Source organism: Chelonia mydas, chromosome 18, assembly GCF_015237465.2.
Source record: "Chelonia mydas isolate rCheMyd1 chromosome 18, rCheMyd1.pri.v2, whole genome shotgun sequence".
Lineage (NCBI taxonomy): Eukaryota > Metazoa > Chordata > Testudines > Cheloniidae > Chelonia > Chelonia mydas.
Genome location: NC_051258.2, coordinates 8973112 through 8998376, shown reverse-complemented (window position 1 = coordinate 8998376; position 25265 = coordinate 8973112). Strand labels below are relative to the sequence as shown.

Below are 25265 nucleotides of genomic sequence, written 5' to 3'. Positions count from 1 at the left end.
ATTTATGGCATTCCGTGAACTGGGCTAAGAGGCATGATCTGAGCACAGATGGGGGTTAGGAACTCGTGAATTAATCTCTGATCCTTCTGAGGCCTTGGGCAAATCATTTCCACCCGCTCTGCCTTAGTTTCCCCATCTGTAAAACAGGATCCTGAAATTTACCTACCCCCTTGGTTTGTTGCGATGATAAATGTTCGCCAAGTGCTTCGAAGATGGAGAGCGCTGTGCAAGCGACGACAATGGCCTTTGTGCTTTGGAGCTGTGCAAAAAAAAATCAAATTTCCAAACGTCGGTGCCGAGATGCACCTTTAGGCCTGGAATAAGTCACCTGATTTTGCAGGTGCTCAGCAGCTCTGGAAACGGGGCCACTTATTTACCTGCCTAAATATTGATGCAATTGCCTGTCTTTAAGCACCCATCACATGTTTGCCTCCTGCATCTTTGAAACCAGCACGAGGAAGCTGGTATGAAAATCCCACAGCACTGACCCTGAGTGTAGGTGGCAGGGTAAATATTAGTTTCCCCACCGTGGGCTAATTCTAGGTTCTTTTGCTTTGAGTGGACCACAGCACTGATTTCTCTCCCCCCCACCCCGGACAGAGGAACCCTGGGCTCTCTAGTACTTAGACACCACGGCCTGAGCTACGGTTGCTATGGCAAACGTCCTTGGCATCTCTCTGATTTTGTGAGTGCTCAGAATTGTGAGTGCAAGGAACACACCTCACCCAGTCACATCCCCATGGCCAAAGCAATGTGTAGCCAAGAGCCGGGCGGGTGTCTGCTTGGGAGGCAGCCCCATGGCTGATGGGCATTGCAGAAATGGCCCAGGTGAGGCTGTGGGAAAAGTGGTCTCCCTGTGGGTGAGCTCTGAGCTGGTGTGTGTGTGTGTGTGAGCTCTGGGCTGATCTCTGTGTGTGTATATGTGTGTGTGTGAGTGAGCAAGCTCTGAGCCACTGTGTGTGTGCGTGCGTGCATTTGAGCGAGCTCTGAGCCGCTGTGTGTGTGTGTGTGTGTGTGTGTGTGTGTCCCCTCTGGGCTGATCTCTCTGTGTATATATGTGTGTGTGTGCGCACGTGTGGTGTGTGAGCGAGCTCTGAGCCACTGTGTGTGTGTGAGAGAGACAGCGCTCTGGGCTGCTCTCTGTGTGTGTGTGAGTTCTGGGCTGTTCTGTGTGTGTGGGAGAGACAGAGCGCTCTGGGCTGGTGTGTGTGTGTGTGTGTGTGTCTATGTGAGAGCTCTGGGCTGCTGTGTGCGTGTGCGGCTGCATGTGTGTGCGCGGTGGGCTGATGGAGCCGCCCGGGAGGGGGAGCAGCAGACGCACCGGCAGGGGATGAATCCCCGCAGCCTCTCCTCAGTGCTGTCAGGGCAGGAGAAGCCGCGGGACCGGGAGCCGGAGCCCGCAGCGGGACAGGGCGATCGGGATCGGCGCATCTCCCTCCAGCAGCAGTGGGGTAAAGACAGCGGGACAGGGGCACCCGCCCAGATGCAGGAGAGTGGGCGGGCGTGGGGGGGCGGAGAGAGGGGCAAATCCATCCATTTGCAGTGGGGCAGGGCAGAGGGAGGGGCACTCCCAGCAATCTGCAGTGGGGTAGGAACGGGGCATCTCCAGGAGGTGCCGTAGGATAGGGACCGGGGCCATTCCAGGCAGTGCAGTGGGGTAGGGATTGGGGCCATTCCAGGCAGTGCAGTGGGGTAGGGATCGGGACTTCTCCGGGCGGTGCAGTGGGGTAGGGACCGGGGCATCTCCAGACGGTGCAGTGGGGTAGGGACCGGGGCCATTCCAGGCAGTGCAGTGGGGTAGGGATCGGGGCCATTCCAGGCGGTGCAGTGGGGTAGGGACCGGGACTTCTCCGGGCGGTGCAATGGGGTAGGGACCGGGGCATCTCCGGGCGATGCGGTGGGGTAGGGACCGGGGCATCTCCGGGCGGTGCAGTGGGGTAGGGACCGGGGCATCTCCAGGCGGTGCAGTGGGGTAGGGACCGGGGCCATTCCAGGCGGTGCAGTGGGGTAGGGACCGGGGCATCTCCGGGCGATGCGGTGGAGTAGGGACCGGGGCATCTCCAGGCGGTGCAGTGGGGTAGGGATCGGGGCATCTCCAGGCGGTGCAGTGGGGTAGGGATCGGGGCATCTCCAGGCGGTGCAGTGGGGTAGGGACCGGGGCCATTCCAGGCGGTGCAGTGGGGTAGGGACCGGGGCATCTCCAGGCGGTGCAGTGGGGTAGGGACCGGGGCATCTCCAGGCGGTGCAGTGGGGTAGGGATCGGGACTTCTCCGGGCGGTGCAGTGGGGTAGGGACCGGGGCATCTCCAGGGGGTGCAGTGGGGTAGGGACCGGGGCCATTCCAGGCGGTGCAGTGGGGTAGGGACCGGGGCATCTCCAGGCAGTGCAGTGGGGTAGGGACCGGGGCCATTCCAGGCGGTGCAGTGGGGTAGGGACCGGGGCATCTCCAGGCAGTGCAGTGGGGTAGGGATCGGGACTTCTCCGGGCGGTGCAGTGGTGTAGGGACCGGGGCATCTCCAGGCGGTGCAGTGGGGTAGGGATCGGGACTTCTCCAGGCGGTGCAGTGGGGTAGGGATCGGGACTTCTCCGGGCGGTGCAGTGGGGTAGGGATCGGGACTTCTCCAGGCGGTGCAGTGGGGTAGGGACCGGGGCACCTCCAGGCGGTGCAGTGGGGTAGGGACCGGGGCCATTCCAGGCGGTGCAGTGGGGTAGGGACCGGGGCACCTCCAGGCGGTGCAGTGGGGTAGGGACCGGGGCCATTCCAGGCGGTGCAGTGGGGTGCGGACCGGGGCATCTCCCGGAGGGGGTGGGGCGGAACAATGGCTCGGGGAGGAGCCTCGGGATCGGGGCCCCTCCCGGTGGGCTTGGAGGCAAGCCCCTTCCCTGCGCCGGGGGAAGGCAGCGATTGCCGGCCAGGACCGGGTCCCGCTGCCTCTCCAGCCTCTTACCCTCCCCCTTGCAGAGCCGCGATGCTGCCCTGGCGCAGGAACAAATTCGTGCTGGTGGAAGCGGAGCGCCGGGGCAAAGCGAAGAGCCTGGGCCCGGGGCTGAGCTACGCCTCGCTGCTCTCCAGCTTCCTGCGCTCCTGCCCGGACCTGCTGCCCGAGTGCCCGCTGGAGCGGCTGGGCAGCGTGTTCCGCAGCCGGCGGCACAAGGTGGAGCTGAACCAGGAGGACCCCACCTACACGGCCTGGTACCTGGGCAACGCGGTCACGCTGCAGGCCAAGGGCGAGGGCTGCACGGACGAGGCGGTGGGCAAGATCTGGGCCAAGAGCGACGGCGGGGCCAGCGGCACCAAGGTGAAGCTGACGCTGGGGGCGCACGGCATCCGCATGGCCCCCTGCGAGGCGCGGGGCGGCGCCGGCGGGCGGCGGCCGGGCCATGCCTACCTGCTGCCCCGCATCACCCACTGCGCGGCCGACGGCCGGCACCCCAAGCTCCTGGCCTGGGTCTACCGGCACCAGGTGAAGAACAAGGCCGTGGTGCTGCGCTGCCACGCCGCGCTGCTGGCCAAGGCGGAGACGGCGCGGGCCGTGGCGCGGCTGCTCCGCCAGACGGCCAGCGCCGCCTTCAGCGACTTCAAGCGCCTGCAGAGGCTCAACGACTCCCGGCGCCTGCAGCGCCAGCGCCTGGGCGACTCCGTCGTGCCGCGGGTGCCCGCCCGCAAGCTGCTCAACGGGCAGTGCCCCTACCGGCCCCGCGCCGACCGCAGCCGCGGCGCCCGCCGGCTCAGCTCCATCCTGGAGGAGGAGGAGGAGGGCGGGGAGGAGAACCTGGGCGGCTCCCGCCCCCCGGCGCCCTCCGGCGGCGGCGGCGGCAAGCCTGCGGCTGCGGGCGCCGGCGCCCCGCAGCGCCGGGAGCGGGCCGAGGTGCTGACGTTAGCCCGGGAGATGCGGGGCTGGAGCCTCCATTCCCCGGCGCCCTGGAAGCCCGCTCGGGAGGGACCCTGCTGGTCGGGCTGCTGAGGCCCGGAGGCTAGAGACAGCCCCGCTGCCGTGGCAGAAGGGCCCGCCTGGCTGGGGTGAGGCTGGGCAGAAGGAGGCACCTGCAGCTGGGCCCCTGCCCGGTTCCCCTGGCTGCTGCCTTTGCAGCCGAGGAGAGGCAGATCGCTGGAAGCGGACAGCAGGCAGCCGGGCCCGCGGGCTGGCGGGGCTCACGCACAGGTAGCCTGAGCTGCCCTGCCTGCCGTTAACACTCCTTCACTCCTGCCATCCGAGTAGGGGCACCGCTCTGACCTGGCCCTTTCCCCTGATCTTCTGAGCGGACACTGAAATGATCTGGACCGGTTGGTGCATATATCTCCATCTCTCACACACACACACACACACACACACACACACACACACAGACACACACACACACACACACACACACACACACACACAGACACAGACACTTGCTAACCGGCTCAGAGAAAGACTGCCCTGACTCTCATGACTGGCATCAAAGCCATGGGCTGGCTCCTGCTAGACTGAGACATGCCTGCAAGTTCTGGAAGGGGGAAGAGTTCCCTGAATGGGCAGCTGGCAGGGAGCAACTCTTGTGTGTATTTTGTACTTCCAGTGATTTCAAGGGAAAGAGAGAGAGAGACACACACACAAAAACTGCGGGTGGGGGATTATATTCCCATTTCAGCAGAGGGAAGGAGAAGCTGGTCCAGCTGAAGTGACTTTTACTACTTGATCTAAACTAAAATTTATATATTTTAAAAAAAAAGCCATCTATTTACAGAGAGATGCCCTTAGATTTCACTTCTATTACAACATGCAATTTTTCTGTACAGTTTTGTACATGTCACATAGGACAGGTGCCTGTATGTGTCTGACACTGGGGAGGGGATGTGGTTTGGGGAGCGGCATGTACAGCACTATGGGGCTGAGGGTCTGATTTTCAAAGGTGCTGGGCCCCCACAGCTCTCCAGAAGGGATTGTGTGAGTGCTCCAGAGCTCTGCAAATCAGGACACAGTTACATGGCTAAAGATAAGTGTCTAAATTCATATTTAGGTACCGAAATAAGCATCCTGATTTTCAGTGATGCTGAGCACCGGTTGGTGCTTTGATGGGATTTGCAGAAGTTCAGCACCTCTGAAAATCAGCCCTCTTTGATTTAGGTAGCTAAAGGAGGGTTTAGCTGTCTACAATTTGGCACCCAAGTTTGGAAAATTTGGCCCTGGGGTGCCTAGCTGTGTCTTAAGGAGATGGGCTATAGAACAACCAGGAGCCAAATTCTTCATCTTGCTTTGGCTTCAACGGGGTTACATCGCGGACAGATTTGGCCCACATGTGTGCGACTCTGGGGATGAGATGCAGAGCATCACACAGAGAGAAAAAGAAGCTTTGTTCTGACACAGAACATGGGGTGTTTTAACCCCAGGAGAAGATGGTCAGTTGCACATGTCTCCTTTGCATGTTCACAATGCAAAGCCCAATGGCGTGTGTGTACCACACACATGTAATGTGGTAATTGTAATAAAGTTTCTCTGCGTGTTCTGCAATATGATTACTGTGCTTTATCTTTTGTAAACATTTAGCTGCCATTGTATCTCAAGAGCAGTAGTAGCTGGAAACACAAACCAGCTCAGTGCTGGGTGAGGGATCGGGCTTCTATCTATGGATCTATCTCAGAGTTTTATACCGCTGCCCTTCACAGTAGTATCTGAGTGCCTTCCTGTCAAATTAATAGTGGTATCAACGTTCCTAGTGGTCTTCATGGAGACTCTGGCACCTCTCCCTTTAAGGGGTCCAGTCTAGGTTCTGGACCAGGAGGGTCATTTGGCTAGGTTGCGTACCAAGCACTGATTATAAATGAGGGATTTTACTGCTCTGTTGGGATGGTGATGATGATGTTTGCGTGGGTGTGTATGTGGGCGAAGATTTGTTTGCTAAAAGGCGGTTGTGTGTGATTATTTGGGGAGGGTGCACGTGCATATGAATCTGTGTGATTGTGTCTCTCGGTGTGTGCCTATGCGTGTATCTTTTCCAAATGTGTACTCACACTTTGTGTGCATTTCATATGTCTGCCATGTCCACATGTAGGAATATAGCTATACATTTGGCTTCAAACTGGGGAGCTGTAGCAGGATGCCCAAAGCCCACATGCTGATGTTCAAATTAGCATGTACCGCCAGTAAATTACCTGCAAGTGCATAAATACCTCCTCTAAGTGCCAATTTCGATGACCAAATGTGGGATGTGGCTGTCTCATTCAGGCACTTGTTTGACAACGCAGCCCTATATTTCTCTGTATGCAGGGTAGATTGTAGACATGAAAGCAACTCACCCTTTTTGTGTGGCGCTCTCTGGAGATCAGCCCCTAGCAACCAATTTTCAGAAAAGAGAGAAACTCTGGAATGATTCTGTGCCCTAACATGGAGGAACATCCTGGAGTGTATTGCAGGAGGAGGAGAAAGGGGGCAGGGGTAAGCAGTTTTGCAAGCAGACAGTTGAATTATTCCCTTTCATCTTCCCTGGGGCTGCCACCCCCACGCTTCCGTGGCATTTATCTCTGCTCTTGGGAGGAACAAACAGCTCCTGAAAAAACAAAACCGAAGAAAAGTCGTGACATGCTTTTAAAAATCCACATTCCCTCCCGACGGCAACGGAAGTTCTAGAAATGATGTCAAATAAGCAGCCGTTTCCAGTGGCCATGGCAACTGGCATTTTTAAAATCATGAGGCAAATGCCTCCGTGGCTTAACTCCACCCCCTGCGAGGAGCTTCCACCGGGGAGGGACTGGTCACATTTAAGCTAAGAAGATTGTTTTCCTCTTTCCCTTTATTCCTCTGCCTTTGAGGCATGTGGGTTTTATTAAAAGCTTATTTGCTTTGTGCTGAGTGACAGGGCTGAGAATCGGATGCTAGCCTTTCACTGTGATTCAGGCTCACATCCCCAAAGCAGGGGCAAGGCCTGGGGGACATTATTATTCCTCTAGTGCTGGTGACATGCCCTCCACTGTTGTTGAATACACAGACAAAGACACATAGCTGCCCCGAGGAGCTTACAAGGTGGATGTGTGGCCAAAGTCCAGCCCGAGGTGTATTGGTACCCTAAGAACTTGGGGAGAGGGGCTAACCCACCAGTTAACAAAGCAGCCCCCTGTCCAATTTTTGTCCCGACCCAGTGGTATTGGGAACTGGGTTATTGGCCAACTGGTCTCTCCACCTGACCTAAACATAATGGGATGGTCAGGGCTGTATTCTTGGGGAGTTGGATGCGAGGGGCGGAGGGGAATCTGGCTGCATCGCTCCATGGGGGCCCACTCCAAGTAGCAACCAAGAGGCCTGTCTGCTGCTGCCAGACAGCTCCCCTGCATTCTCAGCATTGGTTCCAGGCTGAGGCAGAGGAGGAGAGGATGGAAAGTAACTGAAGGCAGAATCCATGCAAAATCCCCAGCTCTGTGTGGCTGGTACCTTGAGCCTGGAACTCAGTAGGAAAGTAGCATAGTTCCCATCCCCACCTAATTCAAGACTTACAGACCCTTTCTCTGTTGTAGGCAGTGTTGCTGCAGTCGTGTGTGGGTCCCAGAATATTAGAGAGACAAGGTGGGGGAGGTCATATCTTTTATTGGCCCAACTTCTGTTGGTGTCAGAGACAAGCTTTCAAGCTACACAGAGCTCTTCCTCAGGTCTGGGAAAGGTGCTCCGAGCATCCCTTAGAATATGTGCTAACTCCTTAGGTTAAACAAGCTGCTCCACCTTGCTGAGCTGTGACCCCCGGCGTACCTCCCCGGACCTGAAGAAGAGCTCTGCATGGCTCAAAAGCTGGTCTCTCTCACCAACAGAAGTTGGGCCAATCAAAGATATGACCTCCCCCACCTTATCTCTCTAGTGTCCTGAGACCCACACACGATAAATCGACCCCCTGAGCACTCTCCCGTCAACTCCTGTACTCTGGGGCCACGAAAGGCGCAGGCGGAGTCAATGGGGGAGTGGCAGCAGTCGACTCCCCCCTGTGGAGGCACCAGGGTAAGCCGATCTAAGTACGTCGACTTCAGCTACGTTATTCACGTAACTGACGTCTTGTAACTTAGATCGATCCCCCCCAGTGTAGACCAGGGCTAAGACCCCCTCCTCTCACAGAAAGGAGAAGCATTCTCAGCTGGCTGACTATCCTATCTGTGCCTAGCCTAGCCCTGCATGTGGGCCTGGCCTGACCAGAAGCGGAAGGTATTTAGCTCCCAACTAGACACAATAGGAACATGGAAGGTATATGTTTAACTTGTAACCCTTTCCTTGGTGCAGACACCTAAGGCCATTAACTCATCACATGCTCGTGCCTAGCAAAAGGAATCTTAACCTCTTTGAATGCTTCCTGATTTCCAGGTGGGTGACACCTGGCCAGGGGGTGCATGCCTTGGGAGCAGGTAGAAGGAGGATTCTGGTGGCTGGTACAATAGGGGGCTAGGAGGATCTGGATTTGGAAGTGAAGTGTGGTCTTCCTTGAGGAGGGGCATTTGGTGGCAGGTTAGACAGCTAATGCAGAGTCAGGGTACCTCTCTGGATAAGTCAGGCCTGTACACGTAAGTGATCGTTCTGGCAGCTGGGAGGAGGGAACCTGGGTGGATGCCCAGGATTTTAGAAAGAGGGTTAAGGCAGCTGGTTAGAAGATCAAGGACCTCATTGGCAGTTTGTTGCCAGGAGGTGTGGGTGGGGGATCATGGTGGGATCCAGCAGCTGCATGAACTTACAGATGAATTTGCAGACTCATCCCCAGCATCCTAAGGTTAAGATTCCTTTAAAAGTAGAAACGTTGCTAGGGCTAAAGCAGCCCTGATCGCTGCACGTGGCTTAGAAATCACACTCCAGCTCTCACCTCCTAGAGATTTAATCAGCTAGAGGCAAGTCAGTGCAGCAGCCATGGCAAGCGTCAGTCAGACAGGAACACATCCCTGAAGGATGCGAAGCAATCAGAGGCAAAGGAGAACTCCCGGTTACGTTGCTTGAGAACATTCTCCTTCCATTAGTAGATTGCTGCTTGTCCCTGGAGAGCTTAGAAGAATCTTATGTGCCATAGAACTTCAGCTGCTTTGACTTGTCAGAGACGTGGCCGCAGGGTGTGACCCTAACACATCTGAAAGCTGAATATGGTTAGGTTAGACCAGAACTAGGACAGGAGATCTGCAAGGGCCACCTCGCTGTTTTAAGGTGGGGCTGGTGACTAATGAAGTGCTACTTTTCCTTCTGGGCTGATATTGCACTGACATCCCATTGTGGTGTTCGGGGATGCTGTCCTGCTGGAGGCATCTGTCAGTTTCAGACCAAATGAATACTGCAGGTGGAGAACAGCTGTATGGCCCAGGTGCAGCTGGGCAGAATGCACCTACCTGCTGGGTGCTCTTGGCGTTCCATTCATTTCTGATTTATTGGCATTTCCGTTAGCACGCTGTTAGCACAAATGTGATCTTCACAGATAATGACCAGGGAGATGAAGGATGAGCAGTGAAAGGGTTAAAGGTGCGCTTGGGGGATCCCACTCTAGAAAGCGTTGACCCCCAGTGGTTTCTGAGTGGGCCAGTCCAGCGGGAGCGCAAGTGGATGGAATACAGCAGCTCTCAGGCTGGCTGCTCCCCACGGTTTAGCACAGTGGAAGGACGTGCTTGTGTTGTCACAACAAGAATATACTTGATATGAGTGAAAATCCAAGTGTGACTTGTTCTGTGGCAGTGCTTGGGCCCAGCCCTTGTCTCAGTTGCTGGCATGAGCCACGGGTCCTGGATGAGAGAGTAACTCTGTTCATGCTGATCTCTCTCCAGCTGGCAGCGATATGTGCAGCTGGTGTCAGCTCAAGCCCTTTCTGCCTTCTGGCTACAGAATGAGCTCACCCGGGGACACCGGCGCCTGTCCCCAGGGGGATCGGAAAGAAAAGGGGTTCATGAGTGGCCATTCTCAGCTCTCTGTAAGCTGTGCTGCTGATTCTATTGGCCAAGCAAAGTGAGGTCTCACACACAACTCAGTGGCATTTCTGTCTGTCAACGCCATATCTGATTCATTTCACCATTTCAGTGAATGTTCTAGGTATCATTGGCCACAGAAGGACACACTGGGCCCCTTATATCTGGTTAGCAGACCCAGGTGCTTTAACCAGGTCTGTAATTGCCTACCTATCAAAGAACTGAGGGCAGCCATGAACACCTTTCAGCACAACAACACCCCCCATTGTCTCAATACAGTTTAAACATGTTGGTGCCCTAAATGACTTCTCTCCCAGACAGAAAGAAATGAGTGGTGGGAGGGAAGGAGGCAATGGAGAGGTAATGGCCAGAAAAGGGGTGCACACAGAGCCTTGGGCATGGGGGAGAATGGAGGATCCTGGCATGTGGGGGGAAAGGAGGAATGGGGTCACACAGAACCCCTGGCATAGAGGGAGCGAGAGGAGGGGTTGCAGGGAATCTGTGAACTAGGAAGGATAGCATATAGGGAGCTCGAGCAGTGTATCAGAGTGATGCCAGGAGCCGGGGTGAGTAGGGCGACCAGATGTCCCAATTTTATAGGGACAGTCCAGATATTTGGGGCTTTTTCTCACATGGGTGCCTATTACCCCCCCCCTCCCCCCGTCCCGATTTTTCACACTTGCTATCTGGTCACCCTAGTGATGAGTGCAATGAACTCAGCCTACAGAAGACACAAAGTGTGTGTCCCCATTTTTTATAGCCAGTGGGGACAGCTGACAGCACAGGGCTTCATGCACAGAGACATCCTTTCCTGAGCTCAGAAGGGCATTTAGACCAATGGCCTCAGCACGGTTTAGGCTCCCATAAACCTTCTCTTCTCTTCTGCCTTTCTCCTCCATCTTTCCTTTCTTTCTCTTCCCACTCCTCCTGCTTCCCCTTGCTTTTCCTATCTCCCCACTATGCCATTGTGGAGCTTTCTTTAAAGTGCAACGCTCATCTCTCATTAAAGCTGCAACTCCTGGATGGAAGGAGCTAGATGGCTTTATACCTGGGCTCCTGCCTCCTCCTGCCACAGGGATCCAGAAGCTTCTGGACTGTGCCCCTGGATGTCTGTCGTCCATAACCAAAGGGGGAATTGAAATGATTAGCTCCCTGAAGCACAGTACAGTTACCAAACTGTCATGGGAAGTAAAGGGAAGAATCTTTACCATGCCTTGTATCACAGCATTGCTCAAGGATTTGCAGACGTGCTCCCTACAGGAGGTGTGTAAATGATGCAGTCACTGGGTGGATGCTGCAGCACTATTGGTAAATTGAAGTTAACTGTGTATTTGGTAGCATAGGGCAGGGACTGTGGTATTCTTTCCTTTTCCATTCTCAGGAAGCTTCCTCTTTCTCCTCCTCCAGCTGTGCCAGTCCAACCAGGGTGAGGTGGAGAACAGATGTTGCATTGGTGGCAGTGCCAGGCTCCCACAAATCAGATCAGAGCCTGATCAGTGGCACTGCACGGTTTCCCACCTGCTCCAATCCTGATCTGGAGGGACTACCGCTAGGGAGAAAGGTAGCTCAGCCCAAGTCTACATGACGAGTGCTACAGAGGCACACCACTATGCTGCTGGCCTGCCACAGTGTAAATGCCTTCTACGGTGATGGAAGGGGTTTTTCCAAGGATGTTGGTAAACCATCTCCCCGAGCAGTGGCAGGTAGGTCGACAAAAGCATTGATTCTTCCATATACCTAGCCTCTTCTACATTGGGGGCTAGGTCAGCTTAACTACACTGCTCCAGGGTATACATTTTTCAGATCCTGGAGTGCCATAGCTGTGTCAACCTAACTTTTAAGTGCAGATCAGGCCTAAGTGTCGAAGACCCATTCAGTTCTTGACTTCTCCAATGAGTTAGTGCTCTTTGTTTTGGGTGTTGTTGTGTGGACATCTGTTCACCTGGGAACGGGCTGAGCACTGACAAACACATCTAGATGTATAGAGTTTAAGGCCAGAAGGGACCATTATGGTCATCTAGTCGGGCCTCCTGCGTAACACAGGCCATAGTTGTCAGCTAGTAATTCAGCCGCTGTGAGCCTGGTAACTTGTGGTTGAACTGGAGCCTCTCTCTTTTAAACGACGTCCACCCTGGATGTAAAGACTCCAAGTGACGTAAAAGCTCTTGCTCAAGTATTGGTTAATGGTTAATTACCCCCACTGTTAACAATGTGTGCCCTCTTTCCACTTCATTTGCGTCACTTTCTTCTGTGTTTCAAATCTTGTCTGGGAGCTGGACGTGGGGTGTGTAATTCTCGGAGAAACCTTTCAAACCCAATTGCAACCTTCAGTCCAAACAGCCCTGTTGAAGATGATGGGAGAGGAGAATGAAGGTGTGGGAGGGTGGGAGGGGGGTCAGTTTTCCATACAAATTGGTGCGTGGTTGTGGACACGGCATGGGACGGGAATTTAGGATTTTCGGACAGCTTTGTGACTCATTTGCTATGAGACCCTGGATAAGTCACTAAGGGCCAGATTTGTAAAGGTATTTAGGCATGTAAAGGTGCAGATAGATGCCTATGGGATTTAGGCACCTAATCTGCTTAAGTGGCTTTTGAAAATCCACTAGGGATCTCTCTGCATCTTTAAAAGAAAAGGAGTACTTGTGGCACCTTAGAGACTAACCAATTTATTTGAGCATAAGCTTTCGTGAGTTACAGCTCACTTCATCGGATGCATACTGTGGAAAGTATAGAAGATCTTTTTATACACACAAAGCATGAAAAAATGGGTGTTTACCACTACAAAAGGTTTTCTCTCCCCCCACCCCACTCTCCTGCTGGTAATAGCTTATCTAAAGTGATCACTCTCCTTACAATGTGTATGATAATCAAGTTGGGCCATTTCCAGCACAAATCCAGGTTTTCTCCCCTTTTGTAGTGGTAAACACCCATTTTTTCATGCTTTGTGTGTATAAAAAGATCTTCTATACTTTCCACAGTATGCATCCGATGAAGTGAGCTGTAGCTCACGAAAGCTTATGCTCAAATAAATTGGTTAGTCTCTAAGGTGCCACAAGTCCTCCTTTTCTTTTTGCGAATACAGACTAACATGGCTGTTACTCTGAAATCTGCATCTTTAGGTACCCAAATACCTTTAAAAATCTGGCCCTTAGTCTCTCTATACCTCATTTCCCCTCTCTTAATCAAAAGGGCTAACTGTGGCTTCCCCTCCTTTGAGATCGACTCATAAAAAGTGCTCCATAGGCAGTTTGTATTATCAGCAGTGGAAACACCTCGGGGCAGTCCTCCTACAGTGACAGGCTGAGACAACAGGAACCTTAGCACTGGGACTGGCTCTCTCTGAGAATGCAAGTGAAGTGCTTGATGACATCTAGCGGCCAGTTACATTACCTGGATATTCCCTTTGGAAATCCAAGCAGCTCAGCGGTATCATAGCTGATTATATTCATCCTAGGAGTATCTCAGTAGCTCAGATACTACAGTGATGGGTGCGCTATAAGAAGCTCATTAGCAGAGAACTGAATATTATCTATATGCATATCCCAAGGAATCTGTCCCAGGTCTCATTTCCTACTTGAAGGAATTAGAGAAACTGGCTAGGTTCATTGCTACTAACATTACTTTAGACATGATCTACACTTAAAACTTATTCCGGTATAGCTAAGTCCATCAGGAGCGTGAAGAAGCCTCACTCCTGACTATGCCAACAAAACAGCCAGTGTGGATGCAGCTGTGCCAACAGAAGAGGGCTTTTATTGGCAGAGCTAACATTGTTCAGGAAGATGGTATTCCTTCACTAGCAGAAAAACTCCTTCTGTTGGCATATGCTGTGTCTACACTCGGGGGCTATGCTGGCATAGGCTCTGTAGCCTAGACATAGTTTTTGCTCCTATACAATCCTTTTTAGCTTCAGAGCACTGAATAAAATATTAATGAGCACCATCATTCTCTGCTGGGGCTCAGCAAAAGAAATTTTCAGAATAGGTTTCTATTTTGTAATTAATTTGTTTGGTAAAATCATCTGAAGAAAAACTGGAAACAACACCCATGGCCTGGTCCCTTTTGATATAATAGCGACTGGTGCAAGTGTGCAAGTTCCTTCTAGTGGAAAGCAATGGCCATGAGCCTTTTGGAAGTACCCCCGACCTCCCACACTTCCCTCCTAGGACTGGCCATTCCCCTAAACATTAAATACTGAATGCAGTGGAGCCATCCTATCTTAGAAAACACACCCCATCCTTTCCACCACTAGCTTTTTTAACGTTAAAGCCAGATCCTGCTTTCGCTATCAATGTGAGTGTCTCACCATCTAGTGGACAGAAAGAAAGCAACATGGAAAAGAACTGAATCAGCCTTGGCAATATTACATTTAATGGGACAAATTTTCTTCTTGATGAGCCCCTGAAACTTCTCCTATCAACCATACCTATGGCACTGATGGGAACAAGGAAGAGATGCCGGTGTGATGAATGTGGTATAATTACATAGACAAGGTAGGTGAGGTTATATCTTTCATTGGACCAACTTTTCTCGGTGAAAGAGACAAGCTCTCAAGCTTACACAAAACTCTTCTTCAAGTATAATTACATATATAGTTATAGATAAATGGATCTCCAAAATGAAATCTCTCTGTCTTAAGTGAGGGTGACCTCCTCCCCAATCATGCATTCAGACCAAGCGTTTCAAACTTGTGTGCCTAAATCCACATATGGACACCTGAGTAAGTGGCTTGATTTTCGAAGTTGTTGAGCACCCACAACTCCTATAGACTTCAGACTCCTTGTGTGTGGTTTTTGGAGGGGGGTGTGGGGGGGGGGTGAGAAAACCTGGATTAGTGCTGGAAATGACCCACCTTGATTGTCATGCACATTATAAAGAGAGGTTTCAAAGAGGGATGGGCTATTACCAGCAGGAGAGTGAGTTTGTATGTGTGTGTGTGGGGGAGGGGGGGGAAAGGGTGAGAAAACCTGGATTTGTGCTGGAAATGGCTCTACTTGATGATCACTTTAGATAAGCTGTTACCAGCAGGAGAGTGGGGTGGGAGGAAGTTTTGTTTCATGGTCTCTGTGTGTATATAATGTCTTCTGCAGTTTCCACGATATGCTATGCATCCGATGAAGTGAGCTGTAGCTCACGAAAGCTCATGCTCAAATAAACTGGTTAGTCTCTAAGGTGCCACAAGTACTCCTTTTCTTTTTACGAATACAGACTAACACGGCTGTTACTCTGAAACCTTCCACAGGAGTTGTGCCTAATGTTTCAGAAAATTAAGCCACATACTTAAGTGCTTAAATATGGATTACTTAGGTGTCTAGCTGTTACCCCCACCACATCTGAAAATTTGGCCCTGACCAATTGTGCAGTGCTGTGCTGAATTCCACCCCAAAGGCCTCTGATCTTCAACAGCGGGTGAAGACTGCGCTAGGCATAAGTAGAATAAACAATTGTTTAAGGTCCCAAGCAGCTCAAGGGCCCCCCACTTTAGTATTACCCCCCAAAATACCGTTCATCTTATTTAACATGGACTTTTTAACAAGTGTATTTGTATGTGTTGTGTTGGCATATATTTTGGTTTGTGGAAATAATGCAATTTGTATATTTAGGGGAGTGGATGTGGGGTAAGTAGGGCTCAGGCTATTCCTGCTTAAGGACCCCACTGGGCTAGTACTGCCTCTCGGTGAAATGATTCCTGCTTGCCAAGCTCTGGGATTAGAGTACATAAATGTAGAAAGCAGTGTGGCCTAACAGAGAGAGCAACAGACTGGGCTGAAGAGACCTGGGTTCTAGTCCCAGCTCTGCCACCAGCCTGCTGGGTGACCTTAGGCAAAACGCTTCCCCCCTGCATGCCTCAGTTTCCCCAGGTATAAAGTGCTGTGAGAGCTACCCATGGGAAGGGTGAGCTAAGAGGCAGGGATCATGGTGGCGCCAGGTCGCGCGCACAGGTGAGGGGCAGAGCTGGGAAGAGAAGCCCTGGCCCTGGCTCCCATCCCCAGAGGCAGGCACTGGGCGAGCTGGAGCCATGCAGAAGATGGGGCGGGGGGCTCTAGCCCTAGAGGAAAGCAGGGAGGACTCTGTCTCAGAGGCATGGGGGAGTGGAGGACCCCGCGTGTCTCCTCTAGCCCTACTCTCTATGGCCCCGCTACATCTCGCTGCTGCGGGCGGATAGAGTGTAGGCGCAGACGTCATCAGGCCGCGCCGGAAGGGACAGGGACAGGGACAGGCCTGGCAGGGCGGGGTGGGGTGAGTGTCCTTCCTTGGCACACAGCGGGAGGAGGCAGCGGCCGGGGGCGTCCTGTGGGGGGCAGGCCCTGGAAGGGGTTCGCCCCCTTCCCCCCACGGGCTGCGGGGGACACGCGCTGTGTGTGCTGGGGGCGTTAGGAGACGACGCTGGAGGCGGGGTGAGGGATGGGGAAGGGAAAGTAAGGGGGGGGGAGCGTGGATCCAGGGGGGTGTAGGGGCAAGTAGGGCTACTGGGGGTTGGGGAGATTAGGGCTACCAGGGGTGTGTTTGGGGCGAGGAGGGCAGTTCTTGGGGGTGGGACAGGTAGGATGGGGGTGGGGGCCTGCCCGGCCGCCCGCCCGTCCCATTGGTCACATTTGGGTTTCCCAGAGGCTAGCGCTCAACACTGACTGCTCTCCTCGCCCTCCTGCCACTATCCCTATACAGTAAATAGCTGACATCAGCCCTGCTTTTGCTTATGCTTATACAGTGCACACCAGCTGACTCTCCCTTGCTGCCAGGAGCTATCAGCGTCTAAATTATCCTTGTTGCTTCCTGAACTGCTATCCTCGTTGCTTTCCTGAACTTACCTCTCTTGCTCTCCCCCTCACCCTCCTCTTCGCCCCTCTCAGATGGCTCAGTGCTTCTGGCTCAGATTGAGACCACTGTAAATCCTTTTTATCAATGAGGTCTGTTCCTCCTCTCAAAAGCATGGTGACAGGAAAGCAGTTTCCACAGGAAAGTCTCTTAATAACTTGATCGTTATGGAAAAGGAGTACTTGTGGCACCTTAGAGACTAACAAATTTATTTGAGCATAAGCTTTCGTGAGCTACAGCTCACTTCACGAAAGCTTATGCTCAAATAAATTTGTTAGTCTCTAAGGTGCCACAAGTACTCCTTTTCTTTTTGCGGATACAGACTAACACGGCTGCTACTCTGAAACTTGATCATTATTGTAACCTTTTGTTTTTTTTAAATATGTTTGAACTAGATCTAAATTGCAATGATGGAAAGTGGGGGGCGGCCTTCAACTGGCCAACTTATACTGCTGGCCACCAGTTCGGCTGTCACAGCAATTCTGTACTCCATTTACAGGCAGAAATCTAAAGTTGCTCACAGCCTCAAGGTCAGTTGTGTGATATATTTATTTTATTATTGAAAAGTACTAACTTTATAATTTGGTGTGTAACACTGTAGCACAATCATAGGTTAGAAACTCCATATAAAAGAATAGTGTTCCAATGAGTAAATATTTAGTTCATTTGGAGATGTTTTTCTCTTAATTGAATATTTTATGTCTTTATTTGGCTGTAGAGTGTGTTATTAGTTCTCCATTTGTTTGAAGGTGCAGTATTTATCCTGTTCCCAGGAGTGCTCCCCCTTTATATTGTTTTTTTCAATATTTTAAAACTGGTTCAGGGATTGCTTCATTGTAATAGCTTAAACTAACTAGTGTGATAAGTGTGTTTGGAGGTGTTTTATTAGATTAACATGTTTATGTCTGCTACACTTATGATAGCAAGTAATTTCCACTGATGATTTAAGATAGAACACTAGACTGGGACTCAGGTGACCTGGCTTCTGTTCCTAACTATGCTACTGACGGGCTGAGTGATGTTGGGCAAGTCAGTTTACCGGTCTGTGCTTTAGTTTTCCCATATGTAAAATGGGGATAATGATACAGACATTCTTTGTAAAGTGTCTTGAAGTCTACTGAGGAAAAACACTAGATAAAAGTCAAGTTTTCCTATTAAAATTAGGGAGGAAAAAGAGTTAATATAGTTAGGCTTGGCAGAATTCTATTTTTTATATTTTGACAATTTTGACAGATAATATTGATTATTTAATTTTATTTTTTTAATTTTTATCAATTTAAATTTTCACAGTTGTGGGAAATTGTGGAAGGGCCAGGCAACAATTATTTAATGACAGTAGACATTGAGATTCAAAAAGTTCCAGCTTTGTAACTTAAAACACACATTGTCAACATCACATGCCAAAATATACAAAGTAAATATCTTTCAATCAAACTCTTATAAGTTCTCAAGCAGCATTTTTCAATGGAAATATATTTTTTTGTCGATTTGTATGTGTATGGTGAAATGGACATTTACCAATAAAAATCTAACCCTCCCAAGCCTAAATATAGTGCTTATTGTAAATTAGCACTGAACTGACCTCCTATTCCTCAAAACCCTCCTTTCCCCACCCCCAAGTTTATCTGCACAACACAGTCTTTAGAAATCAGTCATAAGCGAGAAGTCTCTTTTACATCTGTTTCATAACACATTTAGTCTATAACTACTGATACATATGGCTCTTTTTGTATATAGGGAGCAAAAAAAGTGAATCTAGATCAAGACTTGAAGACCATTCTTATGGAAGCACCCGGAAAATGTGTCCCGTATGCAGTTATTGAAGGTATTGTGCATAAGTGCCTGGGTCACTAGAGGGTTCTAATAGCTTCCAATCTTTTCCATTTCACCTTCCCTTCTTCTAAGAAAATAACTTTTCTCCAGCATCTCTGATTCTGGTCCAGGTATCTAAAGCAGAGGTTGGTCGAGAAAACATTGAACCATCCAGCAAAACTCACAAGGATAATGAAGTTCCAATTCAAGCAGTAGGCTCAGCACATACATGTATAAAATAGTTCCTAATGTTTCCTGTGGATCCTGTCTAATCCCAAACAAGTCCTTACATTAAGTGACCTCCATTAGAATAGAAAGTCAGGCAGCCTCCCTAGAATAGTGTGTCTGTTTCCTTGCCTAGCCTGTATCCACCTCCTGACCCTCTAGACCTTATTCTAGTTCTTCATCTGGGACAGTTGCTGACAATTCAAAGCACTAATTCTCTTCTTATATTTTTAGCCTGTCTGTACCATAGTCTTCTGTTGTTGCATAACAGGGTTAACTCTGGCATTACTAATTTTATATGTAATAAAAATGATATGTATAATAGATAATGGTTAACGAATATATAGCCTTTACAATTCTTGGTAAAATAGTTCTGTGTCTTTCAGGTGTTGTGCGGTCTGTTAAGGAAACTCTCAACAGCCAATTTGTGGACAGTTGCAAGGGGGTAGTTCAAAGGCTGACACTACGGGAACATAAAATGGTGTGGAATCGAACAACCCATATCTGGTATGTGTACTTCTCTTCTTGGAAAGATCCAGACATGTATGCTCCCCCTGTTGGCTTTATGATGAAGACAGCTGCCAAAAAAAAGTAATTGGGTATTGAATTTGGTGGGGTAATTCAGTGGTGTGATTTCATTTGGTCATGAAGTCTACTGAATAATGCAGGAGTTTGGCAGTGAACTAGATTTTGTAGCTCAGTTTACTTGTTAGGAGAGGCAACTATAGGGCAATTCCTTCTGTATAAAATAGCCTGTAAACCAAGGTTACTTAGTAACTAGCTGGCTGGGTATTTTGTTTTCCATGAATTATGGATGCTGTTTCAAAACCAGACAAATAGTGTGTTGGAATTGAATGGACATGTGAATCATTCAACAATTAAAATGGTCTAGTCAGTATTTGGATGGGTTACTGATCAATTTTGAACCAAGGCTCCAGGGTGGATTGTCAGACTATTTTTTGCTGCTGGTAATGCTGTCATTCGGATCAAACCTTAACCACTTGGTTACTGGAGGTCAAATGACACTTTTCGTGAGAAGTAATATTGCTAACCTTGGTGTCCTAGCCAAATGCCATTTATTTTGGCTCCTTAAATTCTTTCTGCTGTGAAAAAGTGGCTGTGATGGTAAGTGAAACTGGTGCGTACGGTTGCTATGCAGTGTTAAGTAGCTGCTGCGATCGACCTCGGGGGGTGAATGCCTTTCAGTGTGGGGCGAAGTCATTCCTATATATAAAGTTTGTAAATCCCTTAAAGTGTGTATGTATTGAAGGTGCATGTACATGTCATGGATACTTTTTAATAAGATTTAACATCTTCCATCCCATTCCCCATATTAAGTCCTTCTTTAGGAGCTGAAAACTTTTCTCTCTCAAACCCATTTTCTATTTCTTTTTTTCTCTTTTTTCCCTTGAGATGAGCAGGGTAATTGATGGTGGTAATTGGGAAGGAAGACACCTGTAAACACTCATGTTCTTCACAAATTGATGTACGTAGGTCAGATTTTTCGGCCCTACCAGCTTTATTTGTTCCCTTTAATGGCTACTGCAGGGGCAATTTACACTGTTTTGTGAAGTTTTTCCAACATAATCTGTGATGCATTTGTTGTTAATTCCTTGGCAATCGAGTGGTGGGAATGGCAAAGCCTTAAAGTAGTGTGGATTATTATGAGCAGAGGCAACAACAATAATCTGAGCCTCACAGCGCATTCCTCACCAAGTCTGAATGCTGTTCAATAAAATCATAAAAAAAATCAGTGATGGTGAACTGAAGTGTGCAGCAAACAGTCACTTCCTTAACCTACTTTTGAACTCTATTGCCGTTGTTTACATCGGGGAGGGTATTTCACTCTGTAAGTGTGAGGAGAGTCGTTATTACAAGCCCTTAGTCCCCACCCTAAAGTTTCAAGATTGGGTGATTTCACATAACTAGCCTACTCAGAGAATGCATGAAACTATTGGGTGTAGGAAGTAGAAGTGTCATTTGGGGTGGGAGGTGTTCTCCCAAAAGCCTTATAAACGAAAATTATTGCAGAATTTATGGAGGAGCCTGCATAAAGATTTCAAGACCAGGATGTGTTGTGACCCTCATGTACCTGGAAAATAGAGAATTATGCTAATCCAGCCTAGCTAGTTTAAGAGCATTTGTCAACAGCTGTAAATTGCTCATATTCAACAATGGTCACAACCTGGCAATGTTCCCCAGATGTTAAAATGAGTTCTTAATAATAGACCTACAGCACAATTCAAATGATAAATCTGGTGAGAACATGATTCCTTGACTCAGTACCTGGAGAAGGAATCGGAAGTCGCATTGTCAAATGAACCTGCTGAAACCGGATCATTGCTCCACTCTCTGAGCCTAAACAAAGCCTCAGTTAATTGAGTTACACTTATTAAAATTGCTTATGTGCCGTGCAGTGCTTCTTGCCACACAACAATTTGTCAAAATTGGAAACCCATTTGGAAGATTAGATGGAATTAGATATGTCTGAGTGTCATCTTCTTGCCAGGGGAAGTGCAGCGTCTGCTTCCGTATCAGGAGCTAAGCAGAAGTGTGAGAATACAAAAGCAGGGCCTAATACAGACCCCCAGGCAACACTGCTACAGAAAGAAACAGCTTTACAGTTATTTTGACCAAGAGAAACTTTTGCTAGGACATGTAAAAATAGGATTCAAATAGTACCAGTGCTTTTCCCAAAAGCCAGGTTATGGCACACAAATGTGAAGGAGGGCATTTTCAAGAGGATCAAATGCTGCAGAAAGTTTCAATGGCTCCAGCAGCGTGAAGGTACTTGTTCCAGGGGAGTTAATGTAATATTTTGTTCTTTGGCACTTTTTGTCTACTGACCTCAAAGTGCTTTGCAAACATTAATTAGCTGGCCCTTACAACACTGTACTATGCTACTGTCAAGTATGTGAGAGGAGGGATGCATTGTTGATTTAATTTATGTAGGATTAGATGCTGATAAAGATTTTTCTTTCCTTGCTGTGGATACACTGAAAGTTGACTAATTTTATCTTTTGAAGATTTTTTAACCTCATCTTATAGAAGACTAGAGGGCTTGAAGATGGTGTGTTTACAACAAAGCAGATTAAACACCTATTTCACGGCTAGTCGTTAATTAGGGGAAAGTGGCTTGTGTTTTTGCTTGTCACATGTTCCAGCTGATGGCAAAACGGTTATGCCTGCATTTGCTTTATTTCTCACTCACTTATCCTCCACCAGGAATGACTGTGAAAAGATCATCCACCAGAGAACCAATGCAACGCCCTTTGACTTGGTGCCGCACGAGGATGGTGCCAACGTCACAGTACGAGTGGTAAAGCCCCTGGATTCTGCAGAACTCAGCTTGGAGACAGTGTACGAAAAGTTCCATCCCTCTATTCAGTCCTTCACGGATGTGATTGGCCATTACATTAGCGGCGAACGTCCCAAAGGCATCCAAGAAACTGAAGAGATGCTGAAGGTCGGAGCAATGTTAACGGGAGTGGGAGAGTTGGTCCTAGACAACAACACTATCAAGCTGCAGCCGCCCAAGCAAGGGTTGCAGTATTATCTGAGCAGCCTGGATTTTGACTCCTTGCTGAAGAAGCAAGAATCAAATGTCAAACTCTGGAAAATCCTGACGGTCATTTTCGGCTTTGCAACCTGTGCCACACTCTTCTTCATTCTGAGGAAGCAGTACCGGGAGTTTCGGGAAAAGCAGCGCCTGAAACAAATGCAAGATGAATTCAGGCAGACTCAGGAACAGCTAAGGCATGACATGAACACTGAGGGTGGGGACACTGTAAAAAATGTCTGTGTCGTCTGTCTGAGTAACATTAAGTCGTGTGTGTTTCTGGAGTGCGGGCACGTCTGCTCATGTGACGAGTGCTACCAGGCACTTCCAGACCCAAAGAAATGCCCTATTTGTAGGCAGGCGATTGCTAGGGTGGTTCCCTTATACAACAGCTAAACGATTGAGGCTTTGGAGCAATTTGCAAAAACATTTCCCCTCTTAAGGGGTTTTCTCAAGTCCTCCAGCTGGTTGGCCTGTCTGGCAACTTGGGCAGTTGCTGTTCCTGGGGGGTGAAATTTGTTGGGAGAAGAGTGAGCAGGTGAGACTGCCTTGTGATCCAAAAAGCAAAAGTAGAAATTTTACTGCAGAGGCAGAACTGACATAAAGGTTATAACTTAATCAAAGAACTAGTCCTAAAGGGAGCAAATCCAGCTAATGAGTGCATTGAGTTTCCTTTAGACTACCCCCAATAGACGTTGAGGATGGTTTATGCAATCTCCAGAAATGAAGTTTTTATTAGGCTGGTGAGGTAATGTTTCTCTTTCTGCACTTCCAATCCCTTGTGTTTATTACCGTCGGTATCTACATATCTTTTGATTTTTGTACTTTGTGTTACTGGTTTATTGTAACTGGATCTGCAGTCACTGTAGATTTGGTTTGATCCCACTTGATTTCAGCGTCTGAAATATCTGGGCTAGAAAAAGCTTTAGTCTGAGATGGCCTGTAGACTGCAGGATTAAAGTGATGCTGTCAAGTAGTTCTAGGGCTGAATTTAGCGTTAGGGATTTTTTAAAGGCTTTTACAAAGCCTCATATGAATGGAAATATTTTCATGAAATACTTTATTTAATTAGATTGTCCTCTCCTTGTTCTCCTACCACCACCACAAAACATATGGGGTTGGTTGTTAAACCTTTCTCTGCAGCGTTGGAAATCCATATACAACTGCGTCATGCTAGCACACAAAAACCAGACAATGAAATTCACCTGTCTGGCTTCATTGTCCAAGCTTGAGTTGGATGCAAAAAGGAAAGGGCATCAATGGTGAAAAGTAAATTTGACTTAGATTATTAAAACTAAACAAATCTTAAAGTGGGTGGTAGAGCAGGCAAGAAATTTCCTTTCTCATGAGTTTTTATTTTGACAATGTCCCTTATTTTAGTAAGTGAGGCTGGTAGTGATGTCAGGCTAGGAACTGGAATGGAGATGATGGATGGGATTGTTATTTGGGCTTTTGGAATCTGACTCTAAAAGTTTCTGTCTCTGTCCATGAGTTCAGACTAAACATTGCTACTTCCCAGCAATAGAGCAGTAAGCGATACGAGAACAGCACTCCTCTGGAGTCTTGTGTTATGCTGTATGTATTTCTTTTGCTTTCTGTTTGTTCTGACACATACACAAATTGGCCAAGCAGCATCATGACAATAGACAGTGTATGGTTATAAAGTAAAATCTTGAGTGGGATTAGATTTTTTTTTTTTTAAATGTACTTTATAATACACCATTTTGCCTTCTTTCTTTCATTGATTTAACATTCTGATTTCATGAGTGGTGGTGAACCACAGAGTGCTGGTCACCCTCAGTACTATTTCACAACATTTGTGAAACAAAGGGGTGCATTGCATATTTGTGCATTGACCACAACATAAAGCAAAGCTTCGTTGATACTCCGGTACTCCTCTTTATTTCATACCATGTATATTACAAATAAACATTTATCTGCAAAAAGAAAGCACAAATCTCTTTCATTTCCCAAATTTCGTATTAAATAATAGATGGAAACTATTCGTGAATGGAATATAAAGACTTCCTGAACAGGGTGACATTAAGGTCAATATTTATGTTGGAGGACATCAAATCTTCTTATTCAGTAAACACGAAGTCACTGGATGTATTGTGTTTTTTGTACATTCAAAACATTTTGAGATATTTCTAGTGTATTCAACTTTTGTTATGGCCATGAATTTTAAAAGGGTAACTTTGAAACTCATTCTGAAGAGGGGATTTCACTACATCCCTGGAAAATAAACTACTGGCTTGGAGCTCACAGCCAATAACGTTGCACTCATTTATATAACATGTTTGGATTGGCTAACATTACTGCATACCTCTAAGGAGGTACATAGAAAGTCGCTGGCTCATCAAGGACAGATTCTAGCAATTAGGGGCCAGGATTTTTCTCATATATACAGGAGTAAACATTCCAGAGGATGGAGGAGACGGATTAGGGTGGCAACTCCAATGGAAGTTGGTGGGTTAAAAGTAATTTGGCACAAAAGGGAATTGTGCTGGAGCTTGGATGGCTTTTCAGGCCTGTCTTTTTTTTTTTTTTAATGGAGGTCTTGATATTTTGACCATTTGTGTTTTAGTAGCTGTGATAGTTCTAGAGACCCTGATAGGCACAACTGGAAAATTGGAGTTCAGAGAAGATGTCAGGTCTCCGTTTAGTGCCAGTAGTACTAAGACAGTTAAACCATGTAAGGCTCAATAGTCATTGGCCCTACATTGGCCATTGGTCAGTGTAATGATAAGGGAGACAGTCTCCATCAGTCTCAGTATTCCTTCTGTCCGAGTGGAGCAGTGCTTAATGTGTTGCAGTATGGCTCCCCGCTCCAAATAAGAAATACTGTAATCAAGGATCTGGCTGGGAGTTGAGGCTCCTGTATTGGAACAAGAGCCTGAGGGAGGGTCTGTATCTTTACAAATGGGTAATCTCAAACAACTGCATGAGGTACATATCCGCA

The 25265-nt window shown here is 48.6% G+C and overlaps 2 protein-coding genes across 4 annotated transcripts; both read left to right on the top strand.

Annotated features, from left to right (window-relative positions):
• The first annotated feature begins 1038 nt into the window (after positions 1–1038).
• On the top strand, positions 1039–5494 carry FAM43B (family with sequence similarity 43 member B). Its single transcript, XM_037881209.2, has 2 exons — positions 1039–1451; positions 2962–5494. The coding sequence occupies exon 2, from the start codon at positions 2969–2971 to the stop codon at positions 3962–3964; it is 996 nt and encodes a 331-aa protein (XP_037737137.1). The 5' UTR covers positions 1039–1451; positions 2962–2968; the 3' UTR covers positions 3965–5494.
• A 10291-nt stretch (positions 5495–15785) lies between these two features.
• On the top strand, positions 15786–24253 carry MUL1 (mitochondrial E3 ubiquitin protein ligase 1). 3 transcript variants are annotated; one of them, XM_043531740.1, is made up of 5 exons: positions 15786–15833; positions 17103–17237; positions 18445–18532; positions 19131–19251; positions 21970–24253. In XM_043531740.1, the coding sequence occupies exons 2-5, from the start codon at positions 17115–17117 to the stop codon at positions 22697–22699; spliced, it is 1062 nt and encodes a 353-aa protein (XP_043387675.1). In that variant the 5' UTR covers positions 15786–15833; positions 17103–17114; the 3' UTR covers positions 22700–24253. The 3 variants fall into 3 exon arrangements, with proteins under 3 accessions (XP_043387675.1, XP_007067778.1, XP_037737100.1); XM_007067716.4 differs by lacking the exon at positions 15786–15833 and adding an exon at positions 16014–16131; XM_037881172.2 differs by lacking the exon at positions 15786–15833 and adding an exon at positions 16094–16289.
• Positions 24254–25265: the final 1012 nt, after the last annotated feature.

What these genes read in the sequence shown, in the direction of transcription:
- MUL1 (XM_043531740.1), top strand. Translation starts at nt 17,115, where the DNA reads ATGATGGAAAGTGGGGGGCGGCCTTCAACTGGCCAACTTATACTGCTG. An exon ending in AAGTTGCTCACAGCCTCAAG is followed by an intron (nt 17,238 to 18,444) that starts GTCAGTTGTGTG and finishes TTTTGTATATAG; the next exon opens with GGAGCAAAAAAAGTGAATCT. An exon ending in AATCGAACAACCCATATCTG is followed by an intron (nt 19,252 to 21,969) that starts GTATGTGTACTT and finishes ATCCTCCACCAG; the next exon opens with GAATGACTGTGAAAAGATCA.
- FAM43B (XM_037881209.2), top strand. Translation starts at nt 2,969, where the DNA reads ATGCTGCCCTGGCGCAGGAACAAATTCGTGCTGGTGGAAGCGGAGCGC.